Genomic DNA, 20,611 nt, shown 5'->3' with positions numbered 1-20,611 from the left:
TCATTTCGGTTCGAGTGTAAGATTCTCCTGGTGAACATAATCTCACGCGTGTTCGTTCGGTCACGCACTCAATAAATAAACGACTACATGACTGAAGAAACCTAAACAGATGAACACATTCATATTATGAACAAAATCACAGACTATCTGCAAACATGTGAAACATGACAGCTCGGGACCATATTGGTTGGGTCTGATTATTGGGGTGTCATAACCCCCCTAACCCCCCTGGGAATTGCGCCCCTGCTTGGGACACGTCCCTTCTCCATAAATGAAATACTTTGGAACAATAGCAGGCTACCTGAAAGTGTCACGCACACGCTGTCAGGACAGTCTGATGCTGAATTATAGTTATAGCCCTGTAAAGTGTCACATATACACTGTGTTCCCTCTAAATTCTGAGATATTGGAAGCAAAACTCCTCATTTCCAAAAGACCAATTTCACATCAAAATGCCCTGAAATTGTGTAAGCGACACAGCGAGATAGTCTGTTATCAAGTGAAACTGGTGGAAAAATGGAAGTTTCTCTGTGTCATTTGCTGCTTTTCAGACTCAGATGGTGTTTGGAAATGGATTCTTTATTATTAGGCAATTCTTAAGTTTGCAGTTTGCAGCTGCTGTTCTTCTTGTTTATTTTCATTTTGTGTTGTTTACCTATTTATGTCTTTTATTTATTCATTTATTGAAAGTCTGAAATGAATCACTTTTTACAGGCCGTTACCATAAACCAACAAGTTTTGTCCCTTTGCCAGTGCTGTAGGCACAAACGTAAAGAATAACCTTTACCCGGTAGTAACTACGGAGAAAATAATGAAAGCTATTAAAATATGAACCAAATGAAAACTAATGAATAAAATGTTTAAAACAAAATCATTTGGAGTTTTCATGATTAATGCAATACAAATTTGTCCACCTAACATTAACACACGTGTGTAAAGGTAAAACATCCTCAAACCTTAGTCGTGTTTTTTTAGGCCAAGAAAACTGTCAGTAAAGAGTTTTGGCTTTTGAAGCCACAAAGACTATTTTGTATATATTTCTCAAAGTGGATGCTAAGGAGATGCTGAAATGTGACAGGTAGAGAAAAAAAGAGCACATGCCGTGGAACGTCTCCAGGATGCTGAGGTGGGAGGAGAAACTGGGGGGTTGTTGATGGGCTTCATTCAGATCAGCAGCAACATAAGAGACAGAAGGCCTTGAGGCTGTTGTAATTTTTGTCCTTGGATTGCTATTATATCATTAAATTTTAATATTGTTTCAGGCGAGAGAGTAGCCACTTAAATCCTGAATATTTGGCCAGTTTATCCAAATAATGTCTGAAATCTGGTCCGTCTATTTTGGAGACAAAGATCCACCCGCCGGGTAAGATCGATCAGTGTCCATCACAGTCCCTGAGCTTGGCACACCCTTTAGGTCTTTACTGCTGACGTGACAAGTTGTAGTTGTGGATTTGGTTTCCCTGAATGTTTTTGCTTTTGCTTGTATGCCATTAGATACCACTGCAGGATACCGTCATAGTGACATGACTGCTTCCATTAATTTTAAAGTCAGCTCTCCATGAATTGTATATGTTACAGCAAATTTACTAGTAACAGGAAGCATCACATATCCTGTAAAAACAGCCGCGTAATGCCTCTGGAGGCAAATCTGCGACCCTGATATCTCAGATTTAGCTTTTGCAAGCAAGGTTGTGTTGCATTGTGGGAGCTACAAGAGCCGTTTTTGACCTTTTCTACCAGAGTAAGATCTTTCTTTTTTAGCTATGCAAGCTAGCTTGAGGTACAAGGGTAGCCTCTTCTTGGTCAATCACATTTTGAATGACTGATTAATTCTACTCCGATTTGGATGAATTTAATGGAATTTGGTATAATCATGAAGGCTGGGCGAATAAACTCAATGTCTTTGGTTTTCCTGCCTCCTGGTCTCTAGACCTGTGTGACTGAGACCTAAAATCATGAAACAAAAAAGTCCCAGACAAGCCTTAAACTTCATACTGCTGTATGAAAGTCATGGATTTTCTTATGAGGACTTTAAACGATTAGTTGGGCTTTCTCACCTGGTAAAATTGTATCATGACATGTGTACGGTTTATGGTGGAAAGTGACACTAGTGTGTGTTAAAATGTGACAACAGTGTGAGAGTGAGACAGCTTTGGACTCTCTGGGGATGTCAACATATGAAGAGACTTGCAGAAGTCAATCAATCACCAGCTACACATCGATAAAGGCCTTTAGTCCCCCGGTCTTATTTTAGTTTGTGTCTCAAATACATTTTATGTATATTTAATGCAAAATAACTGAGATATTTATGGATGTTTTACAAATTTTGGGCTCATGCTGACTTAACACCAAGTGCTGGTGATAAATTCAATGTGGCCTTTGAGGAGTAAAAACACTGCACAGATGTAAAGTCAAAAATGTTGATACAATAGATACTGAAGAGAAAAATATGCTGGATACAAAGAAATCCAGTCAGAGTCAGAGAGAAAAGAGAATCGGTGACTGAGTAAAATTCAACACTTATTCAGACTGTCCATTGTTTCTTTACACCGCCTGATATTAAAGCACCATCTTTTCTTCCCAGAGAAGGGAAATGCTATGGGGCAATGGCCCAGTTTGTGACCCACATTATTTGAATTTCAGCACCATTATACTTTCATAAGAGCTGCCACACTAAGAAAGATAGCAGCAAGACAGACAGAGAGAGGGACTGCGTGGGCCGACAAAAAGCAAAGAGGGAGTAAAGCAGGAGAGAAAAGAGGACTCAAATGTAAGGGGCGGCGGGGGCTGAGGGATACGAGGGCTGTGATATGAGACCTGTTAAATTCTGAGTGAGCGGCAGTGACGTGTGTGCGCATATGTCCGCGTGTCACAAAGATACTCAAAACCAGAGGAGGGTGAAGCAGAATAGGGAGACAGATTGTTAAGAGAGGACAGATACCGAGCCACGTGTTCATCTTCTTTGAGCTGCAGTGCTCCAGCAGGGGCTGAATCAGGACATCCAAATCTTCTTTAGGAGCCTCCTTAGTGAACTTCTACTCACACGGCAGACAATGGAAAAGGAAAAAGGGATGGAAGGATGAGAGTGAGAAAGGGAAAGGGAGCGAGAAGACAGAGAGGGGGAGATAATAAGAAACTATGAAACAGTAGCATGGGCAAAATTGCACAGTAAGTATAAGCCTCAGCGACCGATCCCCTCGGGTAAATAGGGCCTTCCCGACAGGCAGATATAGATCACTGAATTAAAAGGATATCAGACATCCAATAAATATGAAATATGAGCATTTTAAAAGTCCATCAAATGTAAGATTTGACTGTAATTACATCCACTGTGGTGCAGGTTTGTAAATCGCTTGCTCCCGACTGAGGACGAAAGTGCTTAATGAGTATGTTTGCGTGCATTTGAGTATCCTGGTGTTCTCATCTTAATCTGATTTGGACTGTATTCAGGACATAAAATTTAAATGGAAGACTGTCCGAAGACACAATAATAACATCTGTGTCTCGATTCCTGAACACTGACATTCATTTTCTACTAAATGAGGCTAAAGAGATAAAGTCAGTTTGCTTTTGCTGTGTGGGTCACCACCCTGTCTCAGCACAAACACCATTCCTAATCTGCAAGACACGGACTGCATATGAAAGATGAATTTAGAGATCATGATCGCTGATTTGTGAACTCTGCATTTTAATGCCTCACAGTTGGTGCTTTCCCCTTTGCCATGTTTATCAGAGCAGCCAGGAGGACCATGCTGGATGCCATTAAAATAAAAAAAATATTCAAATGGCGCCAACACTAAAAACATGTCTGTGACTCTATTATTAGCTGAGTTGAAGACACCGGCTAGTAGCATCTCCTATCACTCAAAATGTCCATCATATGTCCGCATGTCTTAGTAATATTTAATAATAAGAATCTACTGGGCTCATTTTGCGTGCTAGTCTCAAGCGACACTTTGAGGGACTGCTTTCCCATTTTTGGCATCACTGTCTTGGCTTTGCTTTTTGGCTACAGAAGCTGCTGCTTGGTGCAACACCCACAAACAATGGCAATAAGAACAAAAGGCAAAATGTGGAGAGAAGGACGCTGCCACCTTGCACTAATGACTTAATTTGCAACCAGAGTTTGCACAGCTGTAACCGTGGGTGGAGACAAGGTATCAAGGACAATGTATTATTATGCATGTAGGTGCAGAAGACAAACAGCTTGAAGCTAATAACATTTGTCTAGAAAACAGTTAGCATGAAGCTAGTTCTTTGACAACGAAGGACATTCCAGAAGCCGGTTGGGCTACTGTGCTGACTTTTGGGCATTTCCAATGCAAAATGATGGTAACTATTTCAGTTATATTTTGGCTTTACTTTTGTACTTTGGGATGAGAGCTGGTGAGCTGTCCATTTGTATATGCACTCTATGGCAACACTACAAAAACCCACTGTAACTCGTGTCAAAGGTTCCCTGTGGTGAGGACACAAATGAGGACTAACATGAGAGTTTAGGGCTTTGCGCAGGTTTTAAACAGAACGTTCTGTCTCTGTTTGTCTGGATGCGAGCTATTCCTGCTGCTCCGGCTCGTCTTGGTCACTTCCGTTTTTTCCTACACAGACAAAATCATCTCTTACTCAGTTTCAACATCCCTACTCTCATCCACTCCAATCTCCTCCCTTCATCTGTGGCTCTGCTCTGTGATGTTTCATCTCATTGGAGTCTAACCAAAATAACTTTAATTTGCATGCTCACGTTTCCGCAATAAATTTTGGTCTTATCTTCCAAATGATCTTTTCCTCTTGAAATGCAGATCATTTCGCGGAGTAGAAAGTGTGAGGTGGTAAAAAGAAGCAGAGGAGAGCACTTGCAATTTTCCCATCATTGCAGTGGTTTCAAATCAGAATTTTCATGTTAGCAGTGATTTACCTGCGTGCGTTTTCGTTTTATGAAAGGGGTGACTCACAGTGACAAACACACACTGCAGTTTCTCTGTTTTACAGCGTATTTTGCCCCAGTGTTTTTACTCGCCGCAGCTCTCAAAGCATTGTTTTCAGCTGCAGCAGGCAGCCGTTTTTAGCAAGAAAGCTGCAAAAGCCCACTGTGCACAGTTAGTAACTAGCTAGTGAATATAGTAGCTCATTTAGCAGCCAAAGAGCCAGATATTTCTCTCAGAGGTTAGCAGAGAATAAAAAGAGACCTAAAAGAAATTCAATTGGTTACCAGAAAGCTTGTTATGCCACTATTCAGTTTGGAAATAAAGTAAAACTTGAATATAGATTTTTTTTAAATTGCCAGTTATTGGACTTTAATTTTAATAGATTTCAAATCAAAGCAAACAGCCAAACTGTCGTTCAACTAATATCTCTTCAAGCTGGTGTGGATAAGCAAGTATCACATCATCCATTATCAATGTGTTCTGACCTCAAAGTGAGTTCAGCAATGTTTCATTTTTCCCCACTGTGACACATCAAAATGGCTCATTATGATATCAAAAAACACAAAACATAGAAGCATTAACTGAATTTGGACACTAAGGGGATAAAAAGCAGCAAAGGAATATGTAGCCATCTCTTTATGCTGCAGGTTTTCCAGCGTTCCCTCTCTATGTTGAACTTTAACTTTGGTCAGCTACATATTTTAAGGAATATCCCTCAGTTTTTAGCTGCTAACTTCAACACAGACTGACTGACTGCTGTGTAGTGCTCAGCAGGTAACACAGGGCACCTTAATGGGAGGTTTTTCTTCTCTGAAAATTATTGTCTGTGTTATTATTGAAAAGAATTAAAAAGAAGTTTAAAAGGTAGATTGAAACGGTTAAAAAAGTAAAGATGGGTATTCGGTTACCCCGCAGTCTTACAAATGACCAGCAGGGGGAGCCTCCCGTGGTTTCGATAAGAAGTCAACGTGTGCAGAAATTTGTGGAAAAACGACCTTTCTGCCATGTTGGTTACATTTACGTTTGTTTATACATTAATAAAAACTTTCCTGCTGAGCTTATGGTCAAGTTTTGTTTCATAAAAAATTGTAAATTCATAAAGAGTCAAATAAATACAAACTTTGGTTGCTTTAGAGAAGCTGCTTTGTGAGAGTGCAGTGTTTCTATGTCAGAGTCATAACGCTCGTGTCAAAGATTCAAAATAACTACTGTATGATGTTACAGGCACCACATCTATTTCTCTGTATACTCTGTAGTGAAAAAATACTCCATATCCCTTCACTACAGGGAAAAAATGATTTTTTTTTCCTAAACTGTAAGAGCTGAAAATGAGCAAGCCTGAAGATTCAAACAGACAGAACCATTTTTTAAAATATACTAATGGTGTGTTTAAAGTACTATTACAATTTAATGGAAGCCGTTGGTATGAAGAAACAAAGCATGATGGGTGACCCAATCACAAGCGCACAGTTATGATTCTTACAACACTTGAACAGCGGCTTAGCATCAATCGCACCGGCCCGCGTGGCCATTTTCTAAAGTTATTGTTCATAATGTGAACGTAGTACAAGACCACAGCAACGGCAGCAATACTTTACTTTGTAGTAAGTGTATGCAAAACAGCAAAACGGCATGCTGCTCATCATTTAGAGTATGAAGAATAAAATGGGTACAAGTTTTTAGTCCTTCTTGAATAAAGGTGGTTAAAACATACGATCCAGGCAGGGATAAACTTGCTCACAATAGAGATGCCACAGGGTAACCTGTGCTTTTAACAGACATCAAGCACAGATCAACATATAACAGCTACATTTGGCTGCTCCCTTATTCAGCAGGTAGCTGAGCCGGTTTGATTTGACAGGTTTTTACACCGGATGCCCTCCCTGGTGTAACTCCCAAAGGATTTGCGTCTCCTCCCGGGATAAATATATAAAAGTCCTAAATATCAGTGTTCCAGTGCTACTGCTCATCTGCGCTTAAACATGATATTTATCCCTGGTTCAAACTGTGCTCTTTGAGTCAAGATGAATCCAAATGAAAGAACAATTCTTCAGTCGCGACCGAGCGTCTCATTACTGCGTTTCTGATTGATGGCTGTGGCTGCACAGTCTGTGCAAACGGGCGGTGACACACAAATGATCTCATCTGTCTCTAGTACTCTACCTCCTTAGTGATGTGCAGAGGATCCACAATCTGCCAGATCATGAGTGACAGGAAGTCGATAGCCAGCAGCACCCCGACCGTTGCGTAGAGTTTCCACGGCTCCAAGTGTTGCTGTGTGAGTCGGAGACAGAGACACACAAACAGAAACACAAGAGTCATCACTATCCAAGGGCATCACGAGCTGGTCCGCAAACAAAGACAAACTACCAGGACAAATAATGCGACAGGCGTCCTTGTGATTTCTGGATGACTGGGCACGAATTGTCTCTCCGAATGTGTGTCTTGACAGAGTGTGCGTTTTCAGAAGCAGCAGGAGTTTGTGTGCGGCTACAGAGCCCGTATTTGCACCTGAAATCATCGTTTATACAAACTGAGATGACACTGCTTTCGTGTGGAAGCGAGCGCTATCAATTCTATTATTCTTTACTTGAGCTATAATGGAAGCAATAAAGCCGTAACCGAAAAACAAGCAACAAAAATGAGCTTTCCCACTTTGCTCCCCCCTCTCTCCAGCTTTTTTTTTTTTAACTTCAGCCATGCTGGCTCACGCACAGCACCTCCAACATTGTAACAGCCATTCAAGCGTGGAACAACCAAAACTGAAGAATAAAATAAAGAAGAAAACACATTACACAGTCCTGGGCCGCCTCTTCACTTGAGTTGCATGAAAAATGACTTGAAAAGCGCCCATTGTCCCCTCCATTTGTGAAAGTTTCTTTAAATACTCTCACTGAGCTCTCTGGCAAATTGCCCTTCTGTGGACAGGAAGAGAACTGAAAGTCAACCTGATTCGTTCTGCTTTGGCTCAAATAATAAAGCCCCGAAGGCTGGATTTCTGCATTGAACTTTAATACTCATCCATATTCATAAATATTCCATAAATGGCTTAATCTCTTATTCTTCTGATTAGGTCTTAGAAATTCCCACAACACATCACAGACTGGCAATATCTTACTGGCTGCAGGATACACTATCTTTAAAGAGGGTAAAAACTAACACAAACACAGAACTAGATACAAACTCTGCTCCAGCATGCAAACAAATGTGATGACGAGGGAATCGGGAGCTCAGACTCTTTCGTCTCCATGTGTGCTTTACGTGTACAGTATCTGTATCAGTGTGTGTCCAACCCTTATCCGTGCTCTCTGCTAGTGGATGATGCAACGCTCGCCCCTCAGAAGCTTATGTTACTACGAAGGCTGCACAGTTTTTTTTAAAGAACTTTTTTATCAGCCGGTGCCACACACGCCGCGTGGCCTGTGCCCGCCATCCCATCCTTTCTCTGCTCTCCGGAGATGCCCGAGAGGCTAATCCCAGCCGCCCTCGATTCCTCTCCGCCTCCATCCTGCTCACCTTCTTCTTCTCCTTCTTCTCATCCTTCTTGGTGAAGAGGGTGTGGACCCACCAGATCTTGGTGAACATGCTGCCGTACGCCAGGCTAAAGCCGAGGCCGAGGAGCCACAGGCGGAACTGCAGGAGAACAGAGAGGAGCAAAAGTGGAGTAGAGAAGGAGGAATGAGAGGATTAGGCTCGAGGAGAGGATTTTCATTTTAAAATACCTTTATTCAAGGATACGGCAAAGTTTGGACATGTTTACTCATTCACAGGTTTTTCATTACTTTTAGATTTTATACACTTTAAGAAAAAAGCTATTGAGCAGCACATTTGAATTATATCACAAGTTAAAAAGAAAAAACTTCAAAGAGATTCTTTGAAGCAGCCAATTTTTAGTGTAATCTTTGCACTCTTCACTCTCTTAACTAGCTTAATGAACATTTCCAAACAGAAGTTTTCATACATAGACCACTTATTGACTGCTCTTCCTTCACTCTGCGCTTCAGTTCATCCCATCTCAGCTGGGTTTAGGTCGGTAATGGTGGAGGTCACAGGATCTGATGCCGCTTGAGATAATCACCTCAGAATTATAATCAAACTAGTCCTTTTTCACATAGTACTTAAAGGAAATAGTCCCACTTACTTTTAGAGCGTTATTTTATTTATATTTGTCTATTTTAGTTATTCGCGCTGACGCAACCGAGTATCACGCAGATTTTGTACTCGGGAAAGCTTAAGGACTAATATGGCTAATGTCAGATCCAGATGCACCTTTTAGGTTTCCATAATGTTTGAAAACAGCTCAAACAGCCGTCACTGAGCCTACAGTTGCTGTTTTTGTTCATTGTTCTGCTTTCAGAGTAATGATGCTTCCATCCAGCTCAAACCAGAGAGGTCAGTGTGCCTCTGCAGGGTGCTGCGGTAGCCACACTGCCTTTAATTGTGAATGAATCTCCAGCAGTGTTGAGAGGAAAGCCCCCTACACCAGCAGTCTCCAACCTTTTTTGCGCCACGGACCGGTTTATGCCCGACAATATTTTCATGGACCGGCCTTTAAGGTGTCGCGGATAAATACAACAAAATAAAACTAGTACTGGTACCGAAAAAAAGAAAATTTATTCATAACACACATGAAAAGACCCAGGAAAACCGAGTAAACGATAAAAACGATAACAAAATCACGCTGAAAACCGATAAAAACCCTGAAAAGCAGACATTTCACACCTGAGCCTCAACTCTCGCGGCCCGGTACCAAAGACTGACGGACCGGTACTGGTCCAAGGCCCGGGGGTTGGGGACCGCTGATTAAGAGGACCCGAGGGAAGCTCGGAAAGCTAGGCAGAAGTAATTTGGAGAGGAGAGTGACTGCCGTTGGTTGAAAAGAGAGGTAAAAAAACTTCAGTGGTGTGGAAACATTATGGGTTCGTGGAGTCAGACGTGGATCAAGTAGACACAGTGTGTAAACTTTGCAACAGTGTCGTAGCTGCACCACAGAGCAACACTGCAAAGTTCACTAAACATAGATGTTTACATTTTTCATTGATTTTTTATATTGCAAACATTTGCACTGTTATCAGTATTTGCACACTATTTTATATTATTTTTTAAAGTCATTATTCAACACATTGTTATTGTTAAATAAATATCGTCAAATAATCGAGATCTCAATTTCAGTGAAAATAATCCTGATTATCATTTTTGCCATAATCGAGCAGCCCTATCTCGAGCATAGCACAGAGCAGCTTAAACACTATGACCAGTATTAAACTTACCAACTAGAACCACAGAAGAATCCCAGTCTGTTGGAAAAATGTGAAATAGTTGCAACTTTGTGTTCAACTACACAAACATATAAACCAGATTGCTGTTGCAGTCTATCAGTTTTCTTCCTGTTAAAGGGAAGTTTTTTCTTCCCACTGTCACCAAGTGCTAGCTTGATTGTAGGGTATTTATTTTACAATATAAAGCACCTCGAGACGACTACTGTTGAGATCTTTTGCTTATATAAAGAAAACTGGATTGAATTAAAGCACTAAATAAAATAATGACAAATTTTCTGTATTTGCATCTTTCATATATGGAGATCGGTGCCTTTGTGCTGCATGGGGACGTTTGAGTTAAGTGATGCTTGTTAAGAATTCCAACACGGCCATTATTAAATAACAACGAAACAAACAAAATCTTTATCTTAATGGAAAGAAAATCCCATTAAAGCTGTATATGGCTCTGTGTTTTCATTCTTTAAAATCCAACACATCCACAATAGGAGGAGAGGGACGAGTTAGCAAGAGGAGAGTAGCAGAGAGGGTGAGATGAACAAAAGAAAAAAGGAGAATGAGAGAATGGGGGTAGACAGACACACTGATAGATATATAAGGGGAGAGTGGGAGAGTAAAGTATGGGGTGCAAAAAAGATAGATGACAAGGTGAGATGCAGAGAGCGGGCAATAGTAGGGGAGAGATAATATGAATCCCAAGAGATGGCGAGATTGCAGGAACAGAAAAAAGGAGAAGAAGGTCAGAGGCAGAGTGCAAGAGAGAGGCAGAACAAAGCATGAGAGGGAATAACTGGACAGGGACAAAGAGCAGAGAAGCGACAGAAATGGAAATCTCCGCCTGCTACACAAAGGCTCGACATGGGTGACAGAGACATACTCCCACTCCTCATTAGCGCTGGGATCCCATCGTCTGTGCCATCCCGACACCCAGAAAGTCGTGGCCGCAACAACGAATGCCAAAATCATTTCAAACGCTTAATGAATTTTGACAGTGTTTAAACTTTGGTCGTCTTTCATGCGCTAAATAAGCACGATCAAAACCCTGAGCTGACTGCTGTCTGGTTTGCAGGTGTGTGCGTGCCACAGGCGACGAATATCACAGCTGTCCGTGCGTCATGACACCTAAACGTGGGCTTGCTTAAAGTAGACACAATTTCACAGAAGGGTAGAGCTTTACTAAACCTGACAGCTGTATCTGAAAAGTGCAAAAACATAAGCAAATGTGTTAAACAGATGCATATAAACAATCCTGATTTGAGAGCTCATGCAGCTGGACCAGTCACTTCCAATTCATGTTTCCAGAAACTATGTAAAACTTTCCAAAGAGGATCCTGGAGGATCTGGGACTAATAATGGATTGGATTTATATAGCGCTTTTCAAGGCACCCAAAGCGCTTTACAATGCCACTATTCATTCACTCTCACATCCACACACTGGTGGAGGCAGCTACAGTTGTAGCCACAGCTGCTCTGGGGCAGACTGACAGAAGCGATGCTGCCATATCGCGCCATCGGCCCCTCTGGCCAACACCAGTAGGCAAGTAGGGTAAAGTGTCTTGCCCAAGGACACAACGACCAGGACAGAGAGCCCGGGGATCGAACCGGCAACCTTCCGGTTACAGATATGCTTCCCAACCCCCTGAGCCACTAAAACTATATCTGTGTAATTCACTTCCCTGTGTGCACGCAGCAACATGACAGCTTTAATTAAATGCTGAAACAAGAGAGGGAAAAGCTATTTAAACCATGTGACACCCTATTTATAACCTGTGAAAGGTAATTCAACAAAAATAACACATGCACCCCCAAAGAGCACGTTATTAGTCCACTTGCACTGTATAACAAAAACCGTCTTCTGGACAAAAAGTGTTTTTTTCCCCCTTGATCCTGATCAACAATCAGAATTAAAATATTCTTAAACCAACCAAGTAATTTTTATGCTAGCAGGGTGATGTGTTGGATTAACTATAGCATCCCAGCTGAATTTTGTTTTTATTGATTGTTTTTTATTCTGTCTATACGTTTATCACCTGTTCCTCTATCGATGTCTCTGACTGAAGGAGGTGAGACTCAGTTCATTTTGTGAGGAAGATGAGTGATTTTTTTCCCCCCTTTTTAACAAGAACACACAGGGCCTGAAGAAAAAAACCACTTCATGTTGGTTTCACTTTTCACTCCTCCCTGAGTACATCACCTGGAAAAGTATCACACATTAAAACAGAATTTCACTCACCAAAAATAGAGCACATTCTTGGAAGCTCTGTTATTAAAAATTACACGCACGGCAACCCAAATTACTGGTCTGCTCTAAAAAGAAGCAACAATGCAAAGCACCCTCAAACACTTCAATCCTGCAACTCCAGTGAGCTGAGGAGAAGTGTAACAGCTTCTAGAGGAAACATCGACCCGTCTGTCAAAGCACACGTGAACTTTAAGCCTTAATAAAAGGAACATTAAAAATATATATCCCCTGCACCCCTCACACATACAGTTATGAAGCTGTAAATTAACTATAGAGTCCTGAGCTACTTTTGTGCACTTCTGATATAAAGTTGGGCATTTAAAGTCCATGAGGATTGTTTTACTTTTGGAGCCACTCAAGAAAGTTTTTGGCCTCATTTTTCAGTCCAATAATGTGTCTTGTTGATGCTTATCAAGTTCTCAGCTACTGGTATCACATCACTAGAAAAATATATTTGTAGCTACAATAACACGATTACTCCTCTTCACTTCTGGCTACTACTTGCCCTTCCCTCCCTGTGTCGTTTTCTTTGTTACCTGGCAGACGACGGGGAACTGAGACTTCTGGACATGGTGACCATCAATCCCCAGTGGGAACACAGCAGCGAGCGCCATCATGCAGCCCACCGCTGTCATGTTGTTCAGGTAGGGCTGTGAGTTCTGGATGTACCTGAAATTGTAACAGATTCACACAGGAACACAAATAAAGAGAAAAAAAACACAATAAGAAAAAACATGTTTCAGCTTAAAGGTAGATTCAATGAATTTGTAAGCAGGCGATAATTGTTTTGTTGCGAGCTCCAAGAAAGCTCATCCTTTTTTTTGTAGGTTTTTTTAAATTAAAATGTTATCATCCTGATTTGCTTGTTTGGACGGTCTCCTGGCGTGTTCATCACACTGAGAAGGTCCAAATATAGAAACACTCTTCCTCCCCGGGCATCTCCTTTGATGTGTGATTGGCACTCATTAGTCTAATTAGTGCAGACAGAAGGCGACATCCTATCTTCTGTGAGCAGTGCAAGAGGACAATTTTAGGTGAGGCATTTTTTCACCATACAGCCACAAAGAAAAAAAGGTTATTTGTTGTGTGCACGGCATTAGATGGATAAAATACAGGAAAAATCATTAGTCTGCTTTGTAGAGGTTTTTATCACAAACACACAAACACAAAAGGTCAGGGTGTTTTCTTGCTGTATCTTCACAGGAAAGATTGCCAAAGAGAGAATGACTCACTTCCTAGGGATCACAGATACCTGTAAAAATCTAACAGTTGAGTACTGTCTGATTTAGTTGAGGGGATTTAATTCAATAACCTTCTAAACAGAGTTTAACATTTGCCACAGTAGCAAACATTCCCCGTGGAGGTGCACTATTTACCTCTCTTTCATGAAGTAAACACTTTTTATTGCCAGTGTGTGAACAGACTGTTCAGCTTAAAAACTCAGATCTTCCCTCCACAGCATGGCTTTTGTCCCGTCTTCCTCCCCTCGCCCCCTACCGGTCACGGCAGACGGCCGCCCATCTCTGAGCCTGGTTCCGCTGGATGTTTCTTCCTGTTAAAAGGGAGTTTTTCCTTCCCACTGTTGCCATGTGCTTGCTCAAAAGGGATTGTTTGATTGATGGGGTTTTCTTTGTATTACTGTAGGGTCTTGTACCTTACAATATAAAGTACAATAACCTCCTAAGACCCGAACTCTTTCATGACATGCATATTTAATGTCTCTTTGCTATTTCGGCTGATTGGGACCTGATGAATGTAAAAACAAAGAATTATCTTTTTACCAAATTTTGCGCTCCAAGGGCCTGATATCCACATATGAGCTCATTCGTTTTAAATTTTGATAGAACAGTGGCAGCATAATGTCCTCGTAAGTGTATATCAGGCCCTTGTAGAGCAAAATTTAGTAGTGTGGTCTAGACAACCCAGAATGTGATGTCTGCATGTGTAGACGCCAGGTCCTAGGAGGTTTCAGCCAACTGCTGTTGTGCTTTGGTGCTACAAAATAATTTAACTGAATTAAAAAGGTTCTCTTGGTCGCCTCCATAAGCCTGTGGACTGACTCGTTCTTCACTGGGGTTTCTATACATGTAATTTGATTATCAGAATTCCTATGGAAGCAGTACATGTGTACTTTGTAGTGGATCTGAGGCTGGATTTACCTCATTTTAAGACCTGCTAAGGACCACATGACTTTTATTATGGTATGAAAAACCTGGAGTACTTTCTTTTTACCATTTCTGCATTTGTTGGTTTCCCAGTTATACAACATACATGGCATCCAGTAGTCAATATAAAACAGTGGAGCCTAAGAGTAGGATAGTGTAATCGGTGCTAGCACACACACTGCATGTGAGCATAAGCTGCACCCAAATGCAGGCAACACTGCTGAATACGACTAATAACAATAGTTTTCTGGAAGCTGCACAGTGTCTTTAAGCTCTCCGTGGTCTACACCCTGCTTTGAAAAATCAGATGAAAGTTTTGCCTCTGCACTGCAGCTGCAGCAGTCATATTTAAAAACGATAGTGAGTGTGGGAGAAGAGACAGGAGCTAAATGGACAATCAAGAAGAAAAAACAGGCACAGTGATTTCTCTCTGTTCAAGACAATGTGTTTATTTAAATTCCTCCAGGGACCTTCTCAGCATTATAATGTTCCCAAGAAGAGATTTAGTTTCAATTTAAGAGTTTTTAATATATTCTGCTCAGGCTGCCGATCTCCTGCAGCAGAGTGTGCACGTTTGACTCTTTTATCCCATTGACCTGCCCTTGCACATCCCCGGGGGGCCGCACTGCTTATTTACAGCACAGCTCCACACTCATGTAGAGCGCATACAAACATACATTCACATGTACACTCTCTGACTCGCTAACGAATGCTAGAACATCTGAAGTAACCTTTCAGTCTGTTATATACCATTGACGTATGAGGTGCTGCGGGGGTTATTCTCTGACATGAAGTGTTGCTTTCTCCTTTTATTATGCACAGCGTTGAACTGCTGCTTTGAATTATGATTGATTGAGGCCAGTGTTGGAAGAAAAACTGTCATTTTTTTCCCCTTCTGTGCTCGATTTTTATCTCTGCATGACTGCTCTCACACGATAACAGTATGTGATGTATGTGACACCAGGGAGCATAAATATATAGATCAGAAGCATTAGAGTGCTGCACAGCCTGCTGTCAGTCACCACAATTTGGTTTCTGTATCCTGCGCTAATGCAAAATTACCCATTTAATGAGTCAGTATGACTTTGTCGTTTGCTTAAAAAAAGCCTGTGCCAACCAGAACTGGGCCAGAACAAATATCCAGGGTTTCAGGATGCAAATCCCTTACAAGAAATGTTAACCACTAATCAAATATAAGTATTTTTCCTGTTGCCTGTAGTGCTGTGTTTCCCAGTATTGGAGATCGTGTAGAGATGTCTGCCTTCCGATGAATGTAATGGAAATAAATTGTATTTGCCTTGTGGTGCTCAGAGCAAGAAAACACTGAAAATCAGTAGCTTTTCAGTCTCTTTCCTGAAAGCAGAATCAGTTCGTTGGACGATGTTTGAAAGGTTCCAGAAAACACAATAATGACTTTACTTCAGGTGAAAACTGTAAACTACCAAGTACATGCCAACCTCACAGCAGTAAGTTATTGGAACATACACTATATATAAAAATGTGTGCAGCCACTGTGACACTGAGTCTGAGAATAAACTTTAATCTGACTGTATTTCAAAACCAAACATGACAACAGATGGATCTGACTGTGAGACCAAGGATGCAGGAAGCTCATTGGCTAATTCTCCTTCCTGACTGTAATAATTACCAAAGCGTTATAAAATGTACTCCATGTTGATTTTTTTATATCCTGAAAGTTGCGATTGAGCGCATAAAGTCATCAGCCAAGTGTTTACTGAGGTCAAAGAGTCAATGAGCTGAGGGCTGTTCTCTCTCGATTCTACTGGAAGCTTTTTTCAGCCAGGGTGGAATATATGAAAAAGAATGCAGGCGCTTCAGCTTTAAGACCTATGTCCTTTAAACCAGTGGTCCCCAACCCCCGGGTCTCGGACCGGTACTGGTCCGTGAGTCATTTGGTACCGGGCCGCGAGAGTTGAGGCCCAGGTGCGAAATGTCTGCTTTTCAGGGTTTTTATCGGTTTTCAGTTATTTTGTTATCGTTTTTATCGTTTACTCGGTTTTCCTGGGTCTTTTCACGTGTGTTATGAATAAATCTTCTTTTTTTTGGTACCGGTACTGGTTTTATTTTGTTGTTTTTATCCGCGACACCTTAAAGGCCGGTCTGTGAAAATATTGTCGGGCATAAACCGGTCCGTGGTGCAAAAAAGGTTGGGGACCGGTGCTTTAAACTATCTTAAACTATAATTTCGCCCAAACTCTGAATGCTTTGCAGCTTTATTTGAAGCAACAGAAATAAAGCATGGCAAATACTACATCCATGTTTATAAGATGGCCTCTTTGACCTTTGAAAAATGGTTCTGGTTTTTTTCTCTCGTAACAAATATTGCTTGAAGCCAGTACAGGGTGTTTCAGGGATGAAGATGTTAACTATACATGTAAGTGCCTCCACGGGATTCTCATGGCTGATCACATAAAGTCCATTTTGACTGCTCAGATTAAAGATGCACATCTAAATGGTCTGAATGGAATGAGTCCATGTGATCTGTGCTGTTCACACCACTCTGCATTTGGGAAGGCTGGACTAGTGTAATTCCTTATTATCCAGTGGTCCTAGGAGCTGAACTGAAAGAGAGATTATACGTCTCGTTTATTAGCTTCTCTTTATTGGCTTACTGTTAAATTGAATTCCTTCTCCTTGTGCTCAAAGTGCTGAATGATTAGCCAACATCATAACTTCATAGTACCATTTTATCCTAATAGAGCACTTTGCTCTCAGACTGCAGGTCTACTTGTGTTCTTAGAGTTTCTCAAATTAAAATGGGAGGCAGAGCCTTCAGCTTCCAGGTCCCTCTCCTGTGCAACCGACTCCCAGTTCAGGTTCAGGAGACAGACACCCTCTGCTTTTAAGAGCAGGCTTCAAAATGTCCCTTTTTTTTAAAAAAAAAGCTTATAGTTGGGGGGTGGATCAGGCGACCTTGAACCATCCTTTAGTCATGCCGCTAGATGGATGTGCTTTTGGGGGACTTCCCATGATGCGCTGAGCACTTCACTCCCCAGGTGTTTATATGGCATTATTGCAGCTCATGTTTGTTGTTTGTGGTTTTTGTACGCTCTAAAATTCAGCTCAGTGAAAAAACCCAGATCTGAGTCACTTTTTCCTGCTCTATAAACGCAGCTGAAGAGCAAACATCTGTTTCTCCGTTTGAGGCGAACCAAATTAACTGAACTACAGGTGTGAAATCACCTGGAAGGTCAAACATTTGCTGAACTTTATTGTAGCTGCAGCTGAGACATCGAAAGGTCAGACGTGTCAGATTCAGTTCGTTGGATTTCTCGTCTGTGATTGCTTTTGACTCATTCGTTGTTTTAAGGTGGATTGATTTTGGAGTTTTGTCTCCTAACAAGGCAGCTGGTGCAAACCTGTTTTGTGAAAACATCTTACTGAATATATTTGATTTGATCTGACTCGCACTGTTTTGGCTGCTGAAAGCAGCCCGTGGTGAAATTGTCTTTGAAATATAATCAAAGGTGGAGGAGGGCCTGATTGGCACACTCGAGTCAGCCAGAGATCCTCAGAAGAACAAACCTCTCCAGCTTTCCAAAGAAAAAAATAAATAAGTAAATCTCCTGATAAGCTTGTGGACTTGTGGGACTGTAAATCACTTTGACCCAGGTCAAACATAAAAATACTATGTTAAAGAGACCTCAGAGATATCCTCCACTGGCTTCACAGACATGTATTAAGCTCATAAATCCTAGTTCAAAAGGCAGTTTTTTTTAAAGTGAATTTATTTGCATTTGCTCTAGAGCTACGTTTAAGCTGTGACAATGAAACCAGCAGCAAGATAGCAAAAAAAGCCATGCCCAAACTGGAGACACAGCATGCCATTCATTTACATTAACCTCAAAGGAGAAGAAGATCTCTGAGAATTATTTTGAGCTCTGTTTTAAATCCAAGAAAAACTCAAAGTCACGCTTGGAGTGCAAACACAGTGAGTGATGAGGTCTCTGTGAGCAGCAGGAGGTTGACTTTTGTGTAACAAAGCTGTCTCTTGAATCTTTGAGACATGACTCTGTCGGTCCTCATTAGTTTCGGCTGTTTGACCATTTCACCTGTAACTCCATCTTAAAAGGAAGATTTTCCTTGCGTGACTTAACCACAGCTAATTTCAAGATCCAAACTTTGTGGCATTAACAGTCTTTAAAACCTAAAAACAATTAATTAAGTAAAGCATGAAAACAAAATAATTACTACACTTGAAAAGCTGACACTATAACATTTTGGATTTATTTAAAAATCGAATTAAGTCTCAAAATTGTTGGAGCATAATTTTTCTGTTGAGTTTTAGAGTAAAACATACAGTTATTTAAAAATGTCTGGTGTGCTCACAAAGGCACTCATTTATATTCAAACACACTTTCACTGACACACACTTGAATCCAAAGTAAACAAGTAAAAGGCTTGTGCAGGAGAAGCAGCTTATACAATGACCTCTCCAAAAAAACTCAAAGCAAGATAGACAGAACGACAGTGAATGCAAAATAATAAGCGAAGACTACGAGGGGAGAATATTTCAGGCTATGTGGATGTCGAGTGTTCGAGGACTCACCGGACATTCCCGTTATAGATGTTGAAGGTTAGACAGACGATGCCGAGCAGGATGCCGAGGCCGGCGAAGACGGACACGGCTGCAAACAGCTTTTGAGACAGGTACCTGTATTCGTCAATCACCACTGTCCGATCGGCCGGAGGCCCAGCACCTGAACAGAGAGAGAGAAAAGAAATAAAGGGAGGGAAAATGCTTCTACTGCTCGGATACTCCCAACATCCCATTAATGAGACAATAACCTTTAAAGACCTCCTTTACTCACAGCTTCAAATAATTACCCTTGGCAACTGGGTGAGGGCCGCACTGGGTTGTACTGTCATCCAGAGCACTTTAAGGATGATGATACGATGTTCTTTATATGTTAGATGTAACTCTTTAACAACAGCTCCTAAATATGTAGCTTAATACTTCTTTTAATACTTTTCACAGGCAGTTACATCCCAAAAAGCATTGATGGGAAAAACTTCAACCTCATAAATAATAATAATAATAATGGATTGCATTTATATAGCGCTTTTCAAGGCACCCAAAGCGCTTTACAATGCCACTATTCATTCACTCTCACATTCACACACTGGTGGAGGCAAGCTACAAGTGTAGCCACAGATGCCCTGGGGCAGACTGACAGAAGCCAGGCTGCCATATCGCGCCATCGGCCCCTCTGGCCATCACCAGTAGTCAGTAGGTGAAGTGTCTTGACCAGGACAGAGAGCCCGGGGATCGAACTGGCGACCTTCCGGTTACAGATACGCTTCCCAATTATTTATTGTATAACTACTGTAACGATTTGTACTTTGGTGTATTTACATGCTTGACTTTAAAGTAAAAAACTCTTACCTGAAAAGTGAGTGATGTCACAAGAAACATGCTTAAAACTTGCCTGTTTCCATAGCTACCCCCTCATAACAACTATATTTTTGCTGATTCCAGCTTCTTAAATGTGATGATTAGACATGTTTAGATGAAAGAGCCTTCTCTCATAATTGTGTCATTTTAAAGATTAAACAATGAGTCCATTAATCATGAAAACAGTCATTTGTTTAATTGGCTGGGAAATAACCGCTCATTGCTATTCCACTGCCCTTCCTGCTTTTATTCTGTGAACATGACCAGTCAGTGCCGGTGATGATTGCACAGTTCATTTCAATTTCAGATGCCTGACTAACAGAGACTTCTTGTTCTATGTGTGCATCGGAGCAAATATCCTGGTTAAAAGCAAATCCACGGTTCCTTATATTTGCAACGGAAGCCAAGACAATGGCAACCAAAGCAGCGGTTCTACACATCCTCGCTAAACATGAATGAATGTCTCAATACACGACTGCACAAACTGCTCGAGCAGCATTAAGAATCTAATAATTAAAGTACCATTTAGTGTTGTTAAGTAGAAACCATAACTCCTGATAACTTTTCATAATGACTGAGTCACTGAA

The 20,611-nt window shown here is 41.2% G+C and overlaps 1 protein-coding gene across 9 annotated transcripts in view; it reads right to left on the bottom strand.

Moving 5' to 3' along the window:
• gabbr1a (gamma-aminobutyric acid (GABA) B receptor, 1a) overlaps window positions 1-20,611 on the bottom strand; it is a 126,969-nt gene that overhangs the window by 10,540 nt on the left and 95,818 nt on the right. For 8 of the 9 annotated variants that reach the window (XM_082553002.1, XM_082553003.1, XM_082553000.1 and 5 more), the window contains 5 exons: window positions 19,179-19,329; window positions 12,980-13,112; window positions 8,442-8,558; window positions 7,089-7,199; window positions 2,942-3,035 (listed from right to left, as the gene is read on the bottom strand). In XM_082553002.1, the coding sequence (XP_082409128.1) occupies window positions 2,942-3,035; window positions 7,089-7,199; window positions 8,442-8,558; window positions 12,980-13,112; window positions 19,179-19,329 (606 nt within the window). The remainder of the gene's footprint in view (window positions 1-2,941; window positions 3,036-7,088; window positions 7,200-8,441; window positions 8,559-12,979; window positions 13,113-19,178; window positions 19,330-20,611) is intronic. The other variant, XM_082553008.1, reaches the window with a different exon arrangement.

This window comes from Aulonocara stuartgranti (assembly GCF_965226115.1).
Source record: "Aulonocara stuartgranti genome assembly, chromosome: 11".
Lineage (NCBI taxonomy): Eukaryota > Metazoa > Chordata > Actinopteri > Cichliformes > Cichlidae > Aulonocara > Aulonocara stuartgranti.
Note: the sequence above shows the minus strand (reverse complement) of the source record. Positions and strands in the feature narration are given on the sequence as shown.